Below are 22,478 nucleotides of genomic sequence, written 5' to 3'. Positions count from 1 at the left end.
CAACCTGACAGAACTCGAGAGGATCTGCAAGGAGGAATGGCAGAGGATACCCAAATCCAGATGTGAAAAACTTGTTGCATCTTTCCCAAAAAGACTCATGGCTGTAATAAAAGACTCATGGCTCTAAATACTGAACAAAGGGTCTGAATACTTAGGACCATGTGATATTTCAGTTTTTTTTATTTTTTATAAATGTGCAAAAATGTCAACAATTCTGTGTTTTTCTGTCAATATGGGGTGCTGTGTGTACAATAATGAGGACAAAAAATGAACTTAAATGATTTTAGCAAATGGCTGCAATATAACAAAGAGTGAAAAATTTAAGGGGGTCTGAATACTTTCCGTACCCACTGTATATACAAAACAAAACAATGAATGAATGGAAAAATGTTAATCAGGGACTATAAAACTAAATGTTTTAAATTTCTGCTCAATGGATCGTTACAACCCTTGTGTACAGTAGCCTATTTAAAATAACTTATTTTCAGTAAAGGTTTTCTTAATATTAAATATATCCCTCAAAATATTTTACAATATACATTTGGCCATATATAATCAATGAATAGCCTTAAACTTTCTCTCCTGTATGTACACACTGCGTAGATGCATTTGGACTAAACACACCTTATTTTGCACTGAACATCCATTGGCGACCCACCACAGTAAAAAACTTATCCTGTATTTATATCCTGGGTCGAATTTTCTTTTATCTTGCATAGTTTTGTTAATGGTTTTCAGGTGACATTATTTTTGTTGTTCATGTCAACAACAAAAGATACAGGAAGCTTTCTTTTCCCTCTTTAAAAATTGAAGAGCCTATTTATATGAGACCATTATATTTATTGTCCCCTTTATATTTCCAATTTCAACATCAAACAGAAAATATATTACACAGGAGGAAAACTCAATCATTTTTTCCTAAATCTTAGGGGTGCAAACTTTCAAGCACACCTAAGACCATTGATGGCTCCTCATTGCCATTGTTAGGTTGATCTAGTTAGTTTTAAATATAATAATATATTATAGTATTTATGAAAAAACAGTAGCCGAAACATTTAGAAATGATAACTACAACAAGCTCCTTTGTGTCACTGTGTGCATAAACCATCAACGACAAAGCGGAGTACTTTGCGCTCTCTAAAATCCTATTATTTTCGCAGGAGTTGGGCGCGAGCCTCCAAAGACAGCGGATACACAACATCGCTTCAAGTCTGGTTCTGAAGTGGTCAATTTTTATGTGCTCTTCAGGAGCTGCGTTCGGTGCGATGAGGCTTATTGAGACATTTGGTGTTCAATTGAATGAGACACTCAAACGCGCCGTTCATTCTCTTATTTGTACAGTAACGTGACTGGATTATAAAGTGCACATTAATCAACCACATTCAGATAAAATAACTGCAATCAGATGATTATTTAGTAATCGTTACAGGCCCATGCATCATACTACCAAGACCTACATTTGGTTTTTCAACGTTCACCTGTACTTATTTTTTTGAATTCAGACACCTGACACTTGAAACTCTTACAGGTCATAATATCTACTCGAACATCCTGGGATTTCTGGGAGGTGTGTCTTGGGCCATGCTGGTGGCAAGAACCTGCCAACTCTACCCCAACGCTGTGGCCTCCACCTTGGTCCATAAGTTCTTCTTGGTTTTTTCAAAGTGGTGAGTTCCTCAGATTGACGTTGTTGATCATCAATGCGAGAACTTATAATGGAAAGTCAGACTTGAGTTTTGGCGTTTAGTGTATTTAAAACTGAACTGAGAACTTTTTCTGTGGAAAATACTTTCTCGTATTCCAGCTTTAATATGCAGGGACTACTATAATTAAGTCATTCATAGGTTAATTTTCACAAACTGTAAACACTGTGTCTCTGTGGTGCTAAGAAAATCCTTTGTTTTGAGCGGCCCATCCAGCCCAAAACAAACAATATTGACTCAACCATTGGTGTGATTTGGGGGGACTATCTGTTTGTTTGATCAACAGCAGGCGGAGGAATTAAAAAAGATTTATTAATCACATTTTTATAAAATTGCATTATCTGACTAATCGAAGAAATAATCAGTGATTAATCGATATTCAAAATAATCGTTAATTGCAGCCCTAGTGGTTATATAAGATTTTTTCTTTATCACTTTGTTTTTTTAATTGCTTTTTTCACTTTGTTTTAAGTGCAATTTTACTTAGGTATTCTTCTAAATAATGTTTTATTCAGAAAGCTGTTTTAAAACAATGTTTATTTTTGCAATTCCATTCAGTGACTCAGAAATTACACATTTATATACGCACTCAAATTCAGTCATGTTCTTTGTTCCTTTGTGGTGTTTTCAGGGAATGGCCAAACCCAGTCCTTCTGAAGCAGCCTGAAGACTGCAATCTCAACCTCCCAGTCTGGGATCCAAGGGTACCTTTTTTTTTTTTTTCTTCCAATAAATTTCACCCTTTAGAGGACATTTCATTGATATATTGATCTGTCAAGCAAACAGGTAGATTAGAAAGGGTTAATGCAAAAAGTTAAATACAGTAAAAATAGAGATAAAAAATCAAAACATGTTTTCCCACTCTTGTTGATAAAATATATAAATGTAATATTTAATCATTTCAATTTATATGCATCTATTATAAAAACAATTTGTAAAAACCATAGTAATTTGCAACAATATAAACCTGACGTTTATTTTTAACAAAAAACATTTCAATACATGTCAAATTAAATCCAGGAACTTTAGTGAAATCAGTGAGTTTTAGAGAAATGATGCAAACAAATCATTGAATCAGTGTTTTGAACCAAGTCTGTGACTTGGACAGTCAAAAGAACTGATTTGCAGAACTTGAAACTTTTGGCACAATCTTTATGAAAATAATGGCAAATTATTTTTTTTACAATAAAATCATTCCAAAATTCACAATGCAGATTAATTTTATACTGTCCTGTCCTATATCACAGTTTCCTTTATTTCACACCAAAACCTTCACTTTTCAGTTGTATTGTTATTGAATTGATCTTGAGTGGTGTCTTATTTAAAGGTGTTTATTAATGTTTTGTTAAGATTGTGATAATTTTGAGTATTAGAAAATATTTAGGCATTTAATTTTTTTTCTGAACCCGTTATAATACGATAATTATAAATAGACGTAAGTCATAATCTTGCTTTCTGCATGTAACTCGCATGCTTTTTGCTACTTCAAATATAGGCACAGTGATCTTTCTATTCTATTTCAGATTTTGTCTTGGTAAGTAAGTGATGTGTGATTTATTCCACTGGTTGTAATTTGTTTTTTCCAGGTGACCCCTAGTGACCGGTACCACCTCATGCCAATCATCACACCAGCCTACCCACAGCAAAACTCCACCTACAATGTCTCTGCCTCCACTCGGGCCATCATGGTGGAAGAGTTCAAGCGCGGTTAGTCTCATTTCTAAAGATCCACAGGAGCATATTCTCCGTAGATAAAAGGGATAAGTTCACTCAAAAATGCAAATTCTGTCATTTACTCACCCTCATGTCATTTCAAATCCATGTGACTTAGAACAACACAAAGGACAAAAAAGCTTCATAACAGTAGCCAGTATTGCTAAATTCCAAGTCTTCTAAAGTAATTTGAAAGTATTATGAAATTTAAAGGTGCCTTAAGTTGCCTTTCATTAAATTACATGCAGAGAACACCCTTATTAACTGTCAGAAATCACTGAAATGAATGCCATGAAATATCACACCTGTAACTGCTCGGTAAACAGCGGCGAAAAAGATGTATGCAGGCCGTGGTTAGTTTTAGCCAATCAGAAGACTTTCTGCCTGTCAGTCATCATGCGCATTCACGAAGCAGCCCAAATATGCTTGTTTAAGTGCCGGTACAGTCTCCTGCTACCTAGGGCTGGGCGATAGGATGATGTAATAGGATATCGATGATATCTTACAAATATCCGTGACACTCATTGACATATAGTGATCGACAATATCCGGAAATGGCCAGTCGTGTATCTGGGAAGTTGCCAAATATATTACACAGTAGCTCAGAAAATGAAATCAGCTCCTGCCATTTGCCATGTTTTGTCTTTACCACAATTGAGTCTTCTCCGAGAAAGCACGAACGCATCCACGTCAATCAAACCGATCGCAATGGAGAAAGGGAGCATAATCATTTTGATTAAACTCTTGCAACATCATACCTCGATTTCAGTTTCTGTGTAATCAATCGTGCAGCTTTCATGGATGTCACACTGATGTCTGGAGTTTAAAGTGTACGGTTTTTGAAGTGTTTTAGATTAAATGTAAGCGCATGTAACATGATGAACACCGCCGATATGAGACTTTTCAGCACGAGAGTGAATCTGCACTGCGTTTATAGATTATTGAATTGTATTAAACTGAATACTGTATAATGATGAATATAATGTATAACAGTGTTTCCCAAACGGGGGTACGTGAGGTGAAAATGGGGGTACGCGAATAACATTCTGAGATTTACCGTTCTTTCAATTTCAACACAGTCTAAAATAACATTCAAACTCAGTTCATATATCTCACTGGCAAAAAGTATTTTGTGTACCCTCTAGTGTAGAAACACCAAAATGGTTGTGTCATAAAGGTCAGATAAATATACAATGAAATAAACCTATATTTTGCTGTAAAAAACAAAATGCATCTACTCTTGTGTCGTGCGTCACAAGTATATTTTTTCGTCAGCCCAGCCCTGTGCTAGGTAACGTAGTTAGTGATATCAGCAAATAAAATATTTTACTGTTTTACCAGACTTGCACATGTCAATCGTCCATGATTTTAGTTCAGTTTTTTTCCCCCCATTTAAAAACGTAATTTGTATTTAAAATTAGATGGATAGGGAGTTTTGATTCTGATGGTATAAGTTCAAAAGCTTTGATGACAGGTGTCAGACATTCGGCGCCACACATTATGTTGTTGCATGATGTTTTTACAGCAAGTGAGCACAACCTTGACAACAGTGTCAAATGTGAAACAAAAAAGCACCTTGAGCTGACAGCGCAAATGCACAAATACTTATGCTCGAAGTGGGCCGGCAACACTGTACCTGCAATGATGTGCAATTCCAGGCACAGAACCGAAAGCCATTTCGGTTCTGTGCCTGGGGAGTTTTCAATTTATGAAGTTATATCATATCTAGCATACCCATCTCAATCGGTAAGCCATTTATTCAGTATGTATATGATTAATATAACATATTTATAATGATGGAGTTGTTTTACAAAGATAATTGTGTTAAACAGACATATTTTCAAATGACGTTGTGTGAATTTTATCTATGCGTTAGAGAGGGGATACGCAAAAGGATGTTGAATGTTTGAAGGGGTACGCCACTGTAAAACGTTTGGGAACCACTGATGTATAATAATGCTACGGGTCCTGATATGTGATAGTCCTGAAAATGCCAAATGTAATGTCTGATTTCGCCTGTAAATGTTTACTATGGCAAACATTGTGTTACTGAATAAGCTTACACTACCATACATTTTTTATTTGTTTTTAAAATAGTAATTTAAAAACATGTAATCAGTGACATTATTATTTTAAAAGTTCCAGTATTCATTTAAAATACTTACAAATATATGTAATCCATGACAATATTATTTTAAAAGTTCTAGTATTCATTTAAACTACTTATATATGTAATCAGTGACAATATTATTTTAAAAGTTCTAGTATTCATTTAAAATACTTCAAAAATATGTAATCAGTGACAATATTATTTTAAAAGTTCCAGTATTCATTTTAAATACTTAAAATATATGTAATCAGTGACTGTGTAAATGCATATTCATCTAACATAATTATGTGTTTTTCAGCTGGGCCAAATGATTAATATTTCTATTCTGGTCACCGTTGCCCTCTGCTAGGCTGATTTAAAAAAAATAAAAAAATTGTCCCACTCCACGATGAATCGTTTGACTCTTTAATGAAAAGTACAATTTTAAGTTTTACAAGGAACTATTTTGCATATGTCCTGAAAGTGATGATGATAATAAGAAATTCAAACTTATCTATTCATGATTCAAGCTTTGTTTAAAGTTTTATGAGAGTATAGAATCGTAAATTCAGTGCAGTAAATCAAAACAAATCCTTGTGCTCTTTATCATTTCTGTTGTTTATTTTTGAAAAAATTTAATTAATCATGTTTTTAATAAAATACAGGAAATAAAATTGCATTATCTGACTGATTGAAGAAATAATCAATGATTAATCGATATTCAAAATAATTGTTAATTGCAGCCCTAGTGGTTATTACATTACATTTATGCATTTGGCAGACGCTTTTATCCAAAGCGACTTACAGAGCCCTAATTACAGGGACAATCCCCCCAGAGCAACTTGGAGTTAAGGGCCTTGCTCAAGGACACAGTGGTGGTGGCTGTGGGGATCGAACCGACTACCTTCTGATTATCAGTTATGTGCTTTAGACCACTACACCACCACCACTTTTGTTATGTAGTCATTTTAATTGCTTTTTTCACTTTGTTTTAAGTGCAATTTTACTTCTGAATTCTTCTAAATAAAGTTCACAGGATGTGTAACTCAATTTTATAGTGCTTTTTTGTCCTTTTTGGAGCTTGACACCTACACCCCACCCCCCCCATCCTATGCACTATCATTTTATGGAAAGGAGCAGTGTGAAGTGAACAGTGTTACTATAAAGAACGTCAAATGGGATTGGAACAACATGAGGGTGAATAAATGATGAAAGAACTTTCATTTTTGGTCACTAATACTTTTAGCTGTAAAGATGCACCATTTTGCCCAATTGTCTTTTGTTTGACTCACATTTTCAGTTGTTTAACTCTTCCCAGGTCTCGCCATCACGGATGAAATATTGCAGAGTAAAGCAGATTGGTCCAAACTATTTGAAGCACCAAACTTCTTTCAGAAATACAAGTATGTATTAAGCTGCATATCCTGTTGGAGACTCATGGTGAGATTTAATCATTTCAATAAAGATTTATTTCTCAAAACGTCAAGTTTTATAAGACTCTTATGTAATCAGTGTCATCAATTTGAAATAAAAACAGAATTATGTATACCATCTACTACAGTTTATTCCTATGGAGTACAAAACAATGGCTTTTATGACACTTTTAACATTTTTGTCAATTAAAATGTGTATTAGACCTGCTAAACAAATGACAATTGTAGAGCATGCCTGAAATGTACGTAACATTTTTGAGATGGTTAAATTTATAAATTTTTTTCAAAGGTAGGTAAAGTAACTTTTTATTGAAAGATTTTTACTGGTTTTCTTGTGTCATATTTGTATACAATTCAAAAATAAAATGTTTTAGTTCACAATTTGTACAATGTATTTCTTGTTAGTCTGTGTTTTATAGTGTTTTATTTTCCATTTCTGTCTGTTTAGCATCTAATCTGTGTGTTTGTTTTGTTAATTTAAAATTTGGTGTGGTGTGAAGATCCATCTTTTCAGATTGAGAAGGCTAATTGACATTTGTCATTTCACGGCATCGAATTTAGATTATGGAAAAAAATTATTTGCATAGTGGAGATTGGAAAGAACATATATATTTATTTTATTTGTAAAACTTTACAATAAGGTTCCATTTGTTAACAATAATGCATTAGGTATCATGAAATAAAAATGAATGATATTGTTTTTACAAAATCTTTGTTAATGCTAGTTAATAAAAATACAATTGTTCATTGTTAGTTCATGTTAGTACATTGTGCATTAACTAATGTTAACATATACAACTTTTGATTTTAAAAATGTATCTCTAACATAACAATATTAACATAAACCAAGATTAATAAATGCTGTAAAAGTATTGTTCATGTTAACTAATGTTAACAAATGCAAACCTATTGTAAAATGTTACCATTTTATGTAATGTCCCTTCTTAATGTCATGTTAATTTAATATTCTGCGTGCTTAAACTGACGATGCTTAAATTTTGTTATTTAAAAACAATCTTTCCACTAAGCGAGAGGATGCAGCAACTGTTTGTGGTTTATTGCATTTTTTGGAATTCATAACTGCCCTTGCTAAATACAATTAACAATTATAAAAGTTTGGAATAAATATGATTCAAGTGCCTTATTCAGTTCTGTCCAAACAAGCTTCTTAATCAGAGTGGGGAAAATGTTATCAGTAGTTCTTGGCAAAGAAAGCCAAAAAATACCCACTGATGTTAAAGGTGCACTCAGTGATTCCTGAGAAATACTGTTTATATTCGAACTCAACTGCCAAAACAAACACACCCCTCCCTTCAGTGCTCCTTTGGAAGCTCTGCCTCCCCAAATTAATGCATGCTGAAAAGCCTCGACGATGTTGACACGGCTCCTAGCCCTACCCTTATCATAATCCTTCTTTTTTCGTTTCTATTCGTCTGACCTTTTTCTCTTGATCTGTTTCTCAGCCATTTGTCCTCCTTGGAGTTTAGAAAGTTTGCATCAGCCAGATTTGCCATCACTCCTCTAATGGATTTACCTCTCGCTCTGCCCCCACCCCCCATCCTGTGTACGTGCAAGAACCACACCCTGTTGCTGATCGGCTGGAGTAGAGTTCTGTGGATCGGTGTGATCCACTTTGTTTTTGTCCCATTTACAGAGCCAAGGCTGTGTGCAAATACTCTTTACAAATAATTTTTTTTTTTTTTTTTTTTTTTTTTCAGCCCATCCACAGAACGGACAGCTAGCAGACTGTGAGGAGATGTTTGCAGGATTTGACTAAGTGTAATGGATTAGAATTACTGAATGCACCTTTAAATGTTAACATTTTGTTAACTGGTTACAGCATCTGCTTTATTGCATTTAAATTGCAGACAAAATGCTGAACATCTTGCTTTGGGTTTTGCCATATAAGATGGGGAGAGCTGTTCCACACTGCCACTGAGTTAATTCTTGGTATACTTGACTTTCTACTCTTTTGGTTAAAATGGGAAGTAACTCCTATCGAGTCATTGCTGGTTAAACAAAAGACATACAATCCTCTGGATCAAGACGTCACTTCATGTTTGACTTTTTATTGCTTATAAGACTTGTAAATAAGTGGATTTATTATCTGCTGTGCTTTTGAGTTGAATTCAAAAGTCTTATTTGCCCAAAATGATTGACAATTGATCAGTGTGACTTCTGGGTTTTTCTTCTTTTTTTTTTTTTTTTTTATCTAATCTATAGAGTTTTTTAAGGGGAGAGTTAATCCAAAAAGGAAACTTCTGTCATCATTTACTCAACTTGTATGACTTTCATCTGTGGAACACAAGTAGCAATTTTGAGTCAACATTGATCTTTTTTGTTTTTCTCCATACCTTGAAACTGATTAGAGGCTGTTATGTGTGGTTAATGGAAGAAAGTAAGTCAAACGGGTTTGGAACAACTTGAGGGTAAGTAAATATTGACAGAATTTCATTTTTGGGTGAACTATTCCATAAAGTGTGTGAAATGATGCTAAAGTAACTGTTCCAGCTGACCAGCTGGAGTGGATTTGAGTAATTCCTGCTGTCATCAGTGAATTTAGAAATGGGAGGTGTATTTGGCTTTGGAGAGAGGTGTAACGGTACAGTGTCAGTGTGAAGGGGCGGGACGTCCATGTAGGTTTTGCCGGGTTTGAATGAACCGCTCTAGATTAAAGGATGTAATGGCATTGTTCTGTCTTTTATGTCCCAAGGCATTATATAGTGTTGCTAGCAAGCGCACAGACAGAGAAGCAGCACTTAGAGTGGTGAGTACAGCTTATTGAATATCTTCAGCACTGTTTCACATGTTTATCGGACCAATGTTGTACTCGTGTCCACTGCATCAGTTAGAACATGTGGCAGATTAAAGGTAAATGTGCTGTTTGCCTGACAGGGTGGGCCTTGTGGAATCAAAGATCCGAATCCTGGTGGGAAACCTGGAGAAGAATGAGTTTATCACGCTGGCTCATGTTAATCCGCAGTCATTCCCAGGACCAAAAGAGGGCAATGACAAGTGAGTTGAAGTCTAGATACAAATGATTGTCCTTTTTTAACACTTCTTGTAGCAAGGCTCAGAACTGACCTGAAGAAGAAAGAGATTTCAAAAGGCAGATTAGAGGCTTTTCACGCTCTTTATTCTGTGTCCTGTATTTTTGAACAGGGAGGAGGTCAGCACAATGTGGGTGATAGGTATTGTCTTCAAAAAAATGGAGGGATCAGAGAATCTTAACGTGGACCTGACGTTTGACATCCAGTCCTTCACAGACACCGGTAAGACCTCCTGTGTCTCAGCAGTCCTAAAGAAAACGCACAAAAAGTGTCATCTGTATCTGCCTATTGCTTATATGTAATAATTTGCACAAACACTAAACACAAGTATTAATGATAAAAAGGGCTAAATAAATCTCACTGACTTGCGTTGAAGAAGGGACCCAAGCCATTTCTAGAGATGAGAATATTAAGACACAGACAAAACAAGGGTGACCATACGTCCTCTTTTTCCCAGACATGTCCTCTATTTCTGAGCTGATAAGTTTCTGGCCAGGATTTCAAAATTGCTTCTAAATGTCAGAGATTTGACTTTGTCTTCATATTAATGTTCTCTTTAGTTAGGTCTGTCATACATTCTGTGTATTTGAAATTGCGCATTAATTTTCATGTTTACAGTTGAAGTCAGATGTTTACATACACTTAGGTTGAAGTCATTAAAACTCTTTTCTTTTTTAACCACTCCACAGATTTTAATATTAGCAAACTATAGTCGTTTAGGACACCTACTTTGTGAAAGACATAAGTAATTTTTCAAACAATTGTTTACAGGATTTGTTTTGATTTACTGTACTGAATTCACAATTCTATACTCTCATAAAACTTTAAACAAAGCCTGAATCATGAATAGTTTAGTTTGAATTTCTTATTATCATCATCATCATCACTTTCAGGACATGTGCAAAATAGTTCCTTGTAAAACTTAATGTAAAATGATTTATCATGGAGTGAGACAAAAAAATAAAATAAAAATCAGCCTTGCAGAGGGCAATGGTGACCAGAATAGAAATATTAATAATTTGACCCAGATGAAAAACACAATTATGTTTCACTTTTAATTGACTATTTCACAATTCTAGTGGGTCAGAAGTTTACATACACTTAGTTAACTGTGCCTTTTAAGCAGCTTGGAAAATTACAGAAAATGATGTCAAGCCTTTAAACAATTAGCCAATTAGCTTCTGATATGAGGTGTACCTGTGGATTTAGTTTGCTCCAAGTTTGTTCGTGCCTAAACGGTCAAATACATTTCAAAATTCCTCCAAAAAGGCCATCTTGGTGAGGTGTTCATGTTAACAGGGTTATGTTTAAAGTGAACATAAACATTGGGGGAAAAGTTGATTTGTATTGAAATGTACGACTTGTAAGTTTAAATGTAACCTATTAGACCTGCTGCTGTCTAGTGTATCCTTAATATGAATCAAACAACAATAACAAGAAAGCGACAAAACCATTCACTCCTCTTGACTGGATAAATTTACTAGGATAACTCTAGTATAGTAGTTTTGTGAAATTAATTCTGAATGTTTATTTGAATACTTGATACTGTTAATTGTTTTAAAAGCCGTTAAAAAGCAAATTTCTTTTTTTTTTCTAGTGTTTTTTATTTTTTTTTTCTATTCATTGCTTTTCTTTTGTTATTTTATTACTGACTGTTTACTATTTACTACTGAATAATAACTGGAGAACTTAATAATTTTATAATTAACAAATTGGTTAGTTAGGATATTATTTGTTGTGGTATTGAAGCTAGTATCAAAAATCATCACATTTCACTAAAGACTACTAATATTTTTGTATTGTGATAAATGTATATATTGTATATGGTAGATCTTGCAGCAGTAACACGATGGACAAGTAGATCTTATTGCATAGAAGTGTGAGTACCCCTGTTGTTAATTATAGCGATGGAGGCTTTTCTTTATTTGACTACCGTGCTTACATGTAACTTAAAATAACCTCCCTGTAGTATGTATTAAACTTCGTGCTGCTGCTGCAACCCCAGCTGCAAAGTCTTCAAAGCACGAAAAGTCTTCTGCCCCGAAAAAAGTGTGATGCAAGCTTCATTTGCCACCCCACATGTGGTTTTGATTAACAATTGAACTTTTAGCTGACTTTGATGAAAGTACCGAGATATATATTGTGTATTGCCATTCAGCCTAAAAATATTGAGAGATGATTTTTGGTCCATATCACCCAGCCTTAGTAACATCTAGAGAGATTCCTGTAAAAAAGAACATTAGTTTATTTATTAGTTTAAGATATAAGCCACTACATTTTTGGATGTGGCCCATAATGACTAATTGGCCTGCGTCTTTTGAGCGTAATGTCCAAACTTAAAACCTTGAGGAGACATGCCAAATTTAATAAATTTTTGATGTTAGAGGGTGCTATAACTTAGTCTCAAATGATCAACTGTAATCAAAGTCAAAATTTGACACCAAAACAAATATATCTACATATTGGCAATATTCCTCATGTTCTCTTCACATGTGCTTAGACCCTGATGAACAATGCATGTGGCTATATCATTTTCAGTGCTCTGAGTAATATGGTCTGATCACTAATAAGATTAATCTTTGCATGGATGAAGTTTACCGACAGGCAATCACCAGTAAAATGTTTGAGCAAGACATGAAAATCACAGCCATGCATGTGAAGAGGAAACAACTGCATCAACTACTGCCCAAAGTCGCCATTCACAGGGGCAAGAGAAAGGCAAGCATTCATCTATCTATTCCTAAAAAACAAATACATCAGTGATTCATTGATTGTGTGAACTTTTCTCTCCCCTCGGATCGATTGTTTTTTAATAAGGTCTTAACTTCTAGCTAACTTGATTTGTTAGCAAGTTCAAGGCTTATCCAACTTTTTGTCCAGAAAGTGAAAATGTCATTACTATCTATCACCCACACCATTAAAAAACAATCAAACTTCAAGTAGATTGTAGTATAATGATGGTGTGGACATCATTATACTACAATCTACTTGAAGTTTGATCTAGACTGTTATGAGATCTTTATTCCAGGTCATATAACAAATGTTTTAACATTAATTAAAATATTTAGAAGAGATTTAATTTTAAGATTTCAAGTAGTCAAAGTTCCCTTGCTTAAAGAATCATACATATATTTACATTCCTTTTAGCTACTTCTGGTTTGTTAACTCTATTGCCTCGTTTTCATTTCGTTGTCCTCTAGCATTCGTCTGATGGCCTTCGAACGATGAACGATGGCAATCTCGACCTATCAGTTGACAGTGACAACAGCATGTCAGTCCCCTCACCCACAGACCCTTCAACTGCCAAGAGTGCTCGTGCCGCCAGTCCTCAGGGGTAAACGGTCAAACCATCTTTACCACCTTCCCTTAATTTCATTTCTCTTAACTTCTGTAACTTTTGGAAATACTGGTAAACATATGCTTTGTGTTTTTTTCTTTTATAGAAGCTCCACTGGGACAGCCACAAACACCTCAGATGTGCAGGGTAAAACTGATGCTTCAAGTGCAATCACGCTCCCATCTGCCGGTATGTACACTCACCTAAAGGATTATTAGGAACACCATACTAATACTGTGTTTGACCCCTTTTCGCCTTCAGAAGTGCCTTAATTCTATGTGGCATTGATTCAACAAGGTGCTGAAAGCATTCTTTAGAAATGTTGGCCCATATTGATAGGATAGCATCTTGCAGTTGATGGAGATTTGTGGGATGCACATCCAGGGCACGAAGCTCCCGTTCCACCACATCCCAACGATGCTCTATTGGGTTGAGATCTGGTGACTGTGGGGGCCATTTTAGTACAGTGAACTCATTGTCATGTTCAAGAAACCAATTTGAAATGATTTGAGCTTTGTGACATGGTGCATTATCCTGCTGGAAGTAGCCATCAGAGGATGGGTACATGGTGGCCATAAAGGGATGGACATGGTCAGAAACAATGCTCAGGTAGGCCGTGGCATTTAAATGATGCCCAATTGGCACTAAGGGGCCTAAAGTGTGCCAAGAAAACATCCCCCACACCATTACACCACCTCCACCAGCCTGCACAGTGGTAACAAGGCATGATGGATCCATGTTCTCATTCTGTTTACGCCAAATTCTGACTCTACCATCTGAATGTCTCAACAGAAATCGAGACTCATCAGACCAGGCAACATTTTTCCAGTCTTCAACTGTCCAATTTTGGTGAGCTCTTGCAAATTGTAGCCTCTTTTTCCTATTTGTAGTGGAGATGAGTGGTACCCGGTGAGGTCTTCTGCTGTTGTAGCCCATCCGCCTCAAGGTTGTGTGTGTTGTGGCTTCACAAATGCTTTGCTGCATACCTCGGTTGTAACGAGTGGTTATTTCAGGCAAAGTTGCTCTTCTATCAGCTTGAATCAGTCGGCCCATTCTCCTCTGACCTCTAGCATCAACAAGGCATTTTCGCCCACAGGACTGCCGCATACTGGATGTTTTTCCCTTTTCACACCATTCTTTGTAAACCCTAGAAATGGTTGTGCGTGAAAATCCCAGTAACTGAGCAGATTGTGAAATACTCAGACCGGCCCGTCTGGCACCAACAACCATGCCACGCTCAAAATTGCTTAAATCACCTTTCTTTCCCATTCTGACATTCGGTTTTAGTTCAGGAGATTGTCTTGACCAGGACCACACCCCTAAATGCATTGAAGCAACTGCCATGTGATTGGTTGATTAGATAATTGCATTAATGAGAAATTGAACAGGTGTTCCTAATAATCCTTTAGGTGAGTGTATGTCTATTGTCTTCAAGACACAGTGAAAAAGTCCTTGTTATTTTTTATTTTGTCATTAAAGGATTCATTCACCCAATAATTACGATTCAGTAATTTACTCATGTTATTCCAAATTGTACGACTGTCTTCCATGAAACACCAATTAAAACAAATTACAATTTAGTAATGCTGTTTTCTATTCAGCTAAATTGAATGTTGGTTTATTCTGCCAAGCTCCATAAAAAAAAAAACATTACCATAATAATAGTCCATACTACTTTTACCATAGAAGTAGTCTTGACTGAAATTGAAGTCTTCATTCTCGGGTAATTTAGCCTCTGTTTTTGTAGCGCCTAAATCTAATTTGTCCTTACACATATTCAAATTTGGTGTGCGACATTCGCTTACGACACCCGCTAGAACCAATGATTTGTGGTGTTGCTGAGGTTGGAAAAGTGTGAATATTCTGCCCAACATCTCCTTATGTTTAATGAGAAAAAGATAATAATTTTTAGGCAAACATTCCTTTAACATTTGGAAGCATTGATTTTTGTTTTCATCATTGCAGAGGACGACATTAAGCCCGTTAACGTCAGGACGCAAACGGGTACAACTGCACTGAAGCAGCCTGCATCACCCGTTCAGCATGAAACCGAAAAGAAACCCAAAGTGGAATGTGTACAACAGAATTCTCAGTCGGTTCCATGTTTATCAGCTGGCACTGCCGTGAAGAGAACTGCCTCACCCCTCGAGAATGAGACAGCCAAGAGAGCCAAAGTAGAGGACGTAAGACAACAATTCAATTTTTGTTCGTTCATATGGGTGAATCGTGTAAGTCCAGATCACATTTCAACCCAAAATCTATAAACGACCCCTCACAATCTAAAAAAGACCCCTCACACATCTGATTGGCTATTGGAGTGTACAAACAAGTTTTGTAAATTCCTGACAAAGTTCAGATGACCGAAGAGGTGACATATTAATAAAGTATTCATTGAAAGCAACAGCAGTGTGCTGAACTTATTCTTATTTAGGCATAATTCATTTAGGCATAATAGGACTATTAAGATTTTTTGCATTGTGACGTTTTCTTGACACGCACATGTCCCTCCATACATTCTATTGCTGTAATGTAAAATAAATAAAGGCGAAGTGTGTAATTTCTGCGCCACTGCATGTAAATGCAAAAATAAACATTGTTTTCAAACAGATTTTGGTTGTGATGCCAGTATGCAAAAAAGGCATTTTTATTTATGTAAAGGGAAATAATTTTTTTTACCATTAATTTAAACATTTTGATTGAAATTAATGTAATTCATCGGTTTGAAAATAGTTGTAAACAATTTTATTTTAAATAATCGATTAAACTTTTGATTGTTTAAAGAATTGGATGAAAAAGTTTTCAGAATTTTATTGGAAAATGTTATTTTACATTGCGTTCAAATGCTCTCCTTTAAAACAATGCCAACACCAAAAAAGTGAATGTATGTGAAATGTTGCATGCAGAAGGTTTTATAAACATGGAATTATAAAATCCTGAATTCTAATGAAATGCTACTCTTCCAGCATTCAAGCCCAGAAGCTAAGTCCTCAGGTGAAGATGATGATCATGTAGCTGTGGCTCCAGCGGTAATGTTCACTTACGTTTTTTTTATTTTATTGAAGAACCCTGTTTTATTTCCATCCATTCTCTCTATAATTGTAACTGAACTTGAAGAGCCAGTTTGTAGGTAATGATATTCATGATGTCCATTGCTCAATAGTTTCAGTCTGTTTGTCATGGCTGGACTGTTTTTCTGTTTGAGCAGACCGATGAAGTAACTCCTTCAGATGGCGAGCCCAAAACAGAGACTGAATTGTTGGTAAACAAATAATTTAAAATCTGGAAAGTATTGCCAGTTATTATAAATGAAAGCAATGAATGTGTAAAGGCCAAATTATTTGATGTACTGAACATTCATTTCTTGATAACTGATGTAATTTCCTGTTGCATCAGGAGGTGGACACAGCAGAGAAGATGCCTTCTAGTCAGGTAAGGACATGAGCAATTGATTATTGCTTAATTATTGTTCTTGCACTGTGTGTCCAGTGACAATGCGACGTAGTCATTTGTTTTTATTCACTGACAGCTAAATACTGCATGAAGCAAGGCCAATCAGAACATGTTTGATGTTTAATATAATTAGGTATGGGAATTGTAAAGAATTTAACGATTCCGATTCTTTAACAGTTCCATTATCGATTATTACTTTTGAGAGATTTGTTTTGGAAATAAGATATTACATTTTTATTGCATTTACTACCCTCCCCATTCTGTTGCCAAATGATGAGATCAGAGCAGATCGGAGATACATTTACTATGATTCTCCTAAAGACTAAAGATTTTTGCAATAATACAGATATATGGAATCCAGTAATTGGTCCTACTGCAGCTGTATATTAAATAAAATAAAAAAATTAATTAATTTGATTAATGTAATTAATCAGCTGTGATGAGCCGTAATGCTGAGGTTGTTAGTTTAAAGCCGTTTAAAGCTATTTCCTAGCTTTAGTAGTGTAGTTTAGACAAGAGATCACGAAGATCTGTTATATGTAAACGGCTGACGCGGATTCACTTCATGTCACCTAATTGGCTCATATTACACACAAAAATTATATTTTGCCACCACCTGCTGGCTATCATATGTAATGTAAAAAAGAAAAAAGACAAACAGAAGCTCTTAACACATATGCACTGCTCTTACACTTTAGTTTAGAATAGCACGAACACAAGCGGAGTGATACACACACAGTGAAGCATCGGAGTGCTGATGTTGTCAGACTATCAGTACTCATGGAACATCTCACTTCCAATCAGATTTGAGGACTGGAACTAACTGTTGTGTGTGTGTGTGTGTGTGTGTGTGTGTGTGTGTGTGTATATATATATATATATATATATATATATTTCCAGTATATATATATTAGGGCTGTCAATTGATTAACATTTTTAATCAAATTAATTACGTGATATCCCGATTAATTAATCGCGATTAATCACCTTTAATAGCATTCAAAAGTATTTGCTGAGAAAGCCCCTCATATAACAATAATTCAATATATAATGATGAAATAATTATACATAGTTATCTTTTAAATATAAAAAAATTATATATATATATATATAAAGTGGCTTAAGAATACAATTTATTGTTTACTACCATATTATTGAACATAAGTCAATCATTGGCACACAGTTCACAGCAATCCATTTCATAAGTGAATTTGTCAAGCAGTTGGAGATTTATTATCAGGGCTTGTTTAAGGACCCGTCAATTTCAACAAGCGTCAGACATGCACATGTAGCGTCTCTGGTGCATTGTGTCATAAACATACAATTTTTAGATCACTGTGTGAAGTTAAATATAGTTTAATACTTAGAACACATCTTGAGATCCCTTCATCAATTCCCCGCTCCATCAAATGTTTTGAACGTAAGAACGTAACGAATGTCTGTTTTGTGCTGTCTGGTTGATATGTTCACTGTATAAATGTGCATCGCCATACAGCTGAAATTTCAATTACTGCCCTCTGGAGTAAACAGGTGGTACTACAAGCTTGCATTTCTCAGGAATCTTCCTTATTACAATCCGGGGGCATTGCGATATATTCCTATATATTTACTGTGCATTTTCACAATGAGAATAAATGGTTTCATTCAAAAGCTGAAAAAGTTTGCTTTCAGAGGCTTTATATGGAGTTAGGATGAAAATAAGGTGCATTTCAAACTGTTCTGCGACCAGTGAAAACAGACAGCGCGCTGGAGGTTAAGTCATCCACTAAATAGGGAGCAAGGAAGCATTCTATGGCTTTCTATGCAGCTGTGTGCATTCAATGCTAAAATCCAACCAAAAGTTCAGTTTCATGGTGCAGATGATGTTTGGACCACTCAATGTGTTTGGCAGACATGGAACAATGGTAATCAGTACATAATTTTATAATAGGAATTTTATAATGCAACATTTTATTTTAACATGGTTGGCAGTGATTGGATGATGCTGGACATTACTTTGAATAATAATAATTTATTCAGTATTACTGAAAATCAGCTTTAACGGCTCCTAAAACATGAATAACCAACACTCCTGGTAACAAATATTTTGATTAAAAAAATCTAACTTTCAATAGCTTAGTGTTTTAAAATTTCACAACCTATTCTCGCTGTCCACAATGTGGGCATTATTGTTTAGGAAAACTATTTGTTTTAGAATCTTTTTTTTTTTTTTTGTGCTTTTTTATTAGGTAGTTACAAATCAAAAAGGGAAATTGAAAATGCACACAGCTGTCACACGGGGGTCTCAGGAGGTAACAATATTTTTCCAGTGTTATTAAAGGCAATGAAAACTAAATCTAAATAATTTTAAGTGAAATTAAAATGAAAACTTGCATAATTGGAAAAAACTGAAACCGAACTCAAATTAATTTCCTTTACTCCAGACCTAACTAAAATAGAAACAACAAATTTTTACTATGCTGGTTCTTTTTGAAGAATCAGTCAAAAAAACTCAACAATCATTCTTGAACTCATGAGTTATCAGTATTTAAGTCTAATGACTCAATCACTGACTAAATAATTCGCTATGGTTCATATTCACTGAACCGAAAGTAGGAACTCATCAATTCAAGAGACTTAAATTAGTGTCATTACTGACTGGTTGTTCATACACTGCCAATGAAAAAGTTGCGGTTTGGATTTAAATAACTGGATACTTAAGAGCCTGTGATTGGATCATTATTGCAGTGATTAATATGTTTCAGCTGGCAACAATTCTTTTAACCCTAACTGATGCAGTGTGTAGCTTCTCATTTCTTAAACAACCATGTAGGAAGACATATCCAGTGTTCGCAGAAAAGATGTTACTGTGTTTCAGAAGGGGCACATTATTGGCCTGCATCAAGAAAAGAACACAACTAAGGAGATTGCTGAAATCACTGGAATTGGGTTAAGAACTGTCCAACACATTATTAAAACCTGGAGGATAGTAGTGAACTGTTAGCTTCACAGAAGAAATGTGGTCGGAAAAAAATCTTGAGTAATTGTGATCGGTGATCACATAAATGCTTGAAATCACATCGTAACATATCAACAGTAGAACTCCCAGCTATGTTTTTAATAGTGAAAGGGCATTCCCACATGCACAATGCGATGAGAAATTACAGGATTGGGACTAAACATCTGTGTGGCCACAAGAAAGCCACATGTTAGTGAGGCTAATTAAAAAACAACCAACTTAAATTTGCTAGGAAGCATAAAGTTTGGACTGTGGAGCAATGGAAAAAGGTCATGTGGTCTGATGAGTCCAGATTTACCCTATTCCAAAGCAATGGGCACGTCAGGGTAAGAAGGGAAGCACATGAAGTGATGCACCTGTCATGCATAGTGCCCACTGTATAAGCCTCTGGAGGCAGTGTTATGATCTGGGGTTGCTTCAATTGGCCAGGTCCAGACTCAGCAACTTTATGCGGCAATAAAATGAAGTCAGCTGACTATCCGAATGTACTGAATGACCAGGTTATCTCATCAATGGATTTTTTCATCCCTGACGGCACGGGCATATTCCAGTATGACAATGTCAAGATTCATCAGGCTCAAATTGTGAAAGAGTGGTTCAGAAAGCACGTGGAATCATTTTCACACATGAATTGCTCACCACAGCTCCTGATCTTAACCCTTTTGACAGTCTTTAGGAAGTGCTAGAGAAGACTTTACGGAGTGGTTCGATTCTTCCGTCATCGATACAAGATCTCGGCCAAAAATGAATGCAACTCTAGACTAAAATAAATGTTATGTTGCATAAGTTTGTCTAAACAATGCCACAATGATTGTACGCCATAATCAAAACTAAAGGTGTTCAAACGGAATATTAGAGTTTGTGACTCTTTTTTTTGGACCGGGCAGTGTATAACAGGGTTTAATAAAAGATACACATTCAAAACAGTTCAATCCTAATAAATGCTACTTTCAAATATTAAAATGTTACCAAAAAGATGCGTTGTTTTTGTTTTAATACTCAAGACCAATTATTTGTCAAGTACTAAAAGAAACTGTTAATGGAATCGTTACGGAGCCTGAACAATTAAGTGGAATTGGAATCGTTACCAGAATCATTAAATTCCTTACATCCCTATTTCCAATATATCTCTTTATTACATTTATAAAATTTGATGTAATTATGATCCACAGAGAGCATCCAGCACTGATCTGTCGGATGTTCCAATCCTCCCGGCCAACCCCATTCCTGTCGTGAAGAACTCCATCAAGCTGAGACTCAGCAGGTAGAACCGGCATGATCTTTTGCTGCTCTAATACTCAGGATGTGAAAGCCTGTCTTTCATGGCCATGGCAACGCCGCTGTCCACAGCTCTGTTCTTCCAGAAATCTTGCCCTCTCCCTCCCACCCCCGGCACAATTCGAAAACCAAACAAAAATCAAAACAAAAAACGATGTCATACCCAACAACCTCAATGTGATTAATAAATGTGTTTTTCCCCCTCTTTAAAGACAGTGATGGTGTAGTTTTCTTTATTTTTTATTTTGTAAGTCAATAAAGTGGCATGTAATTATATTTCAGAGTACGTTTGGTCCTTTGGAGACCAATCCACCATGTTGTACAGAGCCGATTGTGTAGATGAGCATCAAACCAGCAGGTGGTGATGCTTTGAATCAGCGTGTACTAATGAATCTAGCTCACTAATACAGCTGTAATTTAGCCAGATTGCACTGAGATTGGTGTAAACATCATGTTTTTACTCTGCCGTCCTAGCAGGATGTTAACTTTGGTTGTTATTAGAGTGTAAGAGCTTGTATTCCCAGCATGCTCTGATTCTAGTGATTTCAGCTGTCCGAAATAAGCAGACCTGTGCTGGCTGTTAATTTAGGTTTATTTTACCATGTATATATTCATTCAAATAGAGACAATATTGAGACTTTTATTTGCTTTGAACAGCTTGGTTTTCCTATTAATGTCCTGGGATTTTTTTTCCATTATGTCGAATCAAAGGTGTATTTTGAATGTTTAAAATGCCAGGTCAACTTATTTCTGTTGACCTCATCTTAAGGATATGGATGTGAAGATAAAAGAATGACACACAAAAAATTTTTTATTTAAGTTTAGATCGAGTGATGGTTTATTGGGGCAGGAGAGTGATTTTGTTAATTTTGCAAACATGTACAAACTTTTCTTATTCTGTGTTTTGCTGATTCAGTGAGAGATGTGTTTTGTCTTAGTCTGTGTTGACTGTGGATTCATCTAACGCTGCCCCAGAAACTGTTGTCACATCACAGATTCACTCCTGTAAAAATGCCTCCTATTGCCTTGCAATGCTCTTTCAGTTCTTTCATATGCTTATTTGTAAGAACAAGGTATTGTACTTTTTCACAAATAAAGGTCTACATTGTTGCAAAAAGAAATCATTGTGTGGTCAGTTTATTTGTGTTGCTAAGTAACATGCACATTTTTTTTAGCTAAAGTGTTACACGTGATTTACACCTTCTAGCCCTGCTTTTTTTTTATTTTATTTTTTTATTGCAAATTAACAAAAGAGTAACACATACAAGGGAGTGAGACACATATACAATACAGAAGAGAGAAAAAGAACAAAAACAACAAAATACAAAACAGCCCAACACAGTCATCGATAAAGTGGTGTATGTAGACAGATGAGATCCTTTCTGTGACGCAAGTATAGATAGGGGCAGTCCGGTAGTATCAGTATA

The 22,478-nt window shown here is 35.5% G+C and overlaps 1 protein-coding gene across 4 annotated transcripts in view; it reads left to right on the top strand.

The window, feature by feature from the left end:
• LOC127621782 (poly(A) polymerase type 3-like) overlaps positions 1–22,166 on the top strand; it is a 39,332-nt gene extending 17,166 nt beyond the window's left edge. The window contains exons 9-23 of one of the 4 annotated variants that reach the window (XM_052095504.1): positions 1,529–1,667; positions 2,335–2,407; positions 3,290–3,410; positions 6,824–6,908; positions 9,652–9,705; positions 9,834–9,953; positions 10,101–10,210; positions 12,582–12,706; positions 13,189–13,322; positions 13,432–13,472; positions 15,291–15,508; positions 16,289–16,351; positions 16,531–16,584; positions 16,719–16,754; positions 20,946–22,166. In XM_052095504.1, the coding sequence (XP_051951464.1) occupies positions 1,529–1,667; positions 2,335–2,407; positions 3,290–3,410; positions 6,824–6,908; positions 9,652–9,705; positions 9,834–9,953; positions 10,101–10,210; positions 12,582–12,706; positions 13,189–13,322; positions 13,432–13,472; positions 15,291–15,508; positions 16,289–16,351; positions 16,531–16,584; positions 16,719–16,754; positions 20,946–21,041 (1,469 nt within the window). In that variant the 3' untranslated portion in view covers positions 21,042–22,166. Of the gene's footprint in view, positions 1–1,528; positions 1,668–2,334; positions 2,408–3,289; positions 3,411–6,823; positions 6,909–9,651; positions 9,706–9,833; positions 9,954–10,100; positions 10,211–12,581; positions 12,707–13,188; positions 13,323–13,431; positions 13,515–15,290; positions 15,509–16,288; positions 16,352–16,530; positions 16,610–16,718; positions 16,755–20,945 lie in introns of all 4 variants that reach the window. The other 3 variants (XM_052095503.1, XM_052095502.1, XM_052095506.1) reach the window with 3 other exon arrangements.
• Positions 22,167–22,478: the final 312 nt, after the last annotated feature.

The sequence above is a fragment of the Xyrauchen texanus genome, chromosome 28, assembly GCF_025860055.1.
Source record: "Xyrauchen texanus isolate HMW12.3.18 chromosome 28, RBS_HiC_50CHRs, whole genome shotgun sequence".
Lineage (NCBI taxonomy): Eukaryota > Metazoa > Chordata > Actinopteri > Cypriniformes > Catostomidae > Xyrauchen > Xyrauchen texanus.
Note: the sequence above shows the minus strand (reverse complement) of the source record. Positions and strands in the feature narration are given on the sequence as shown.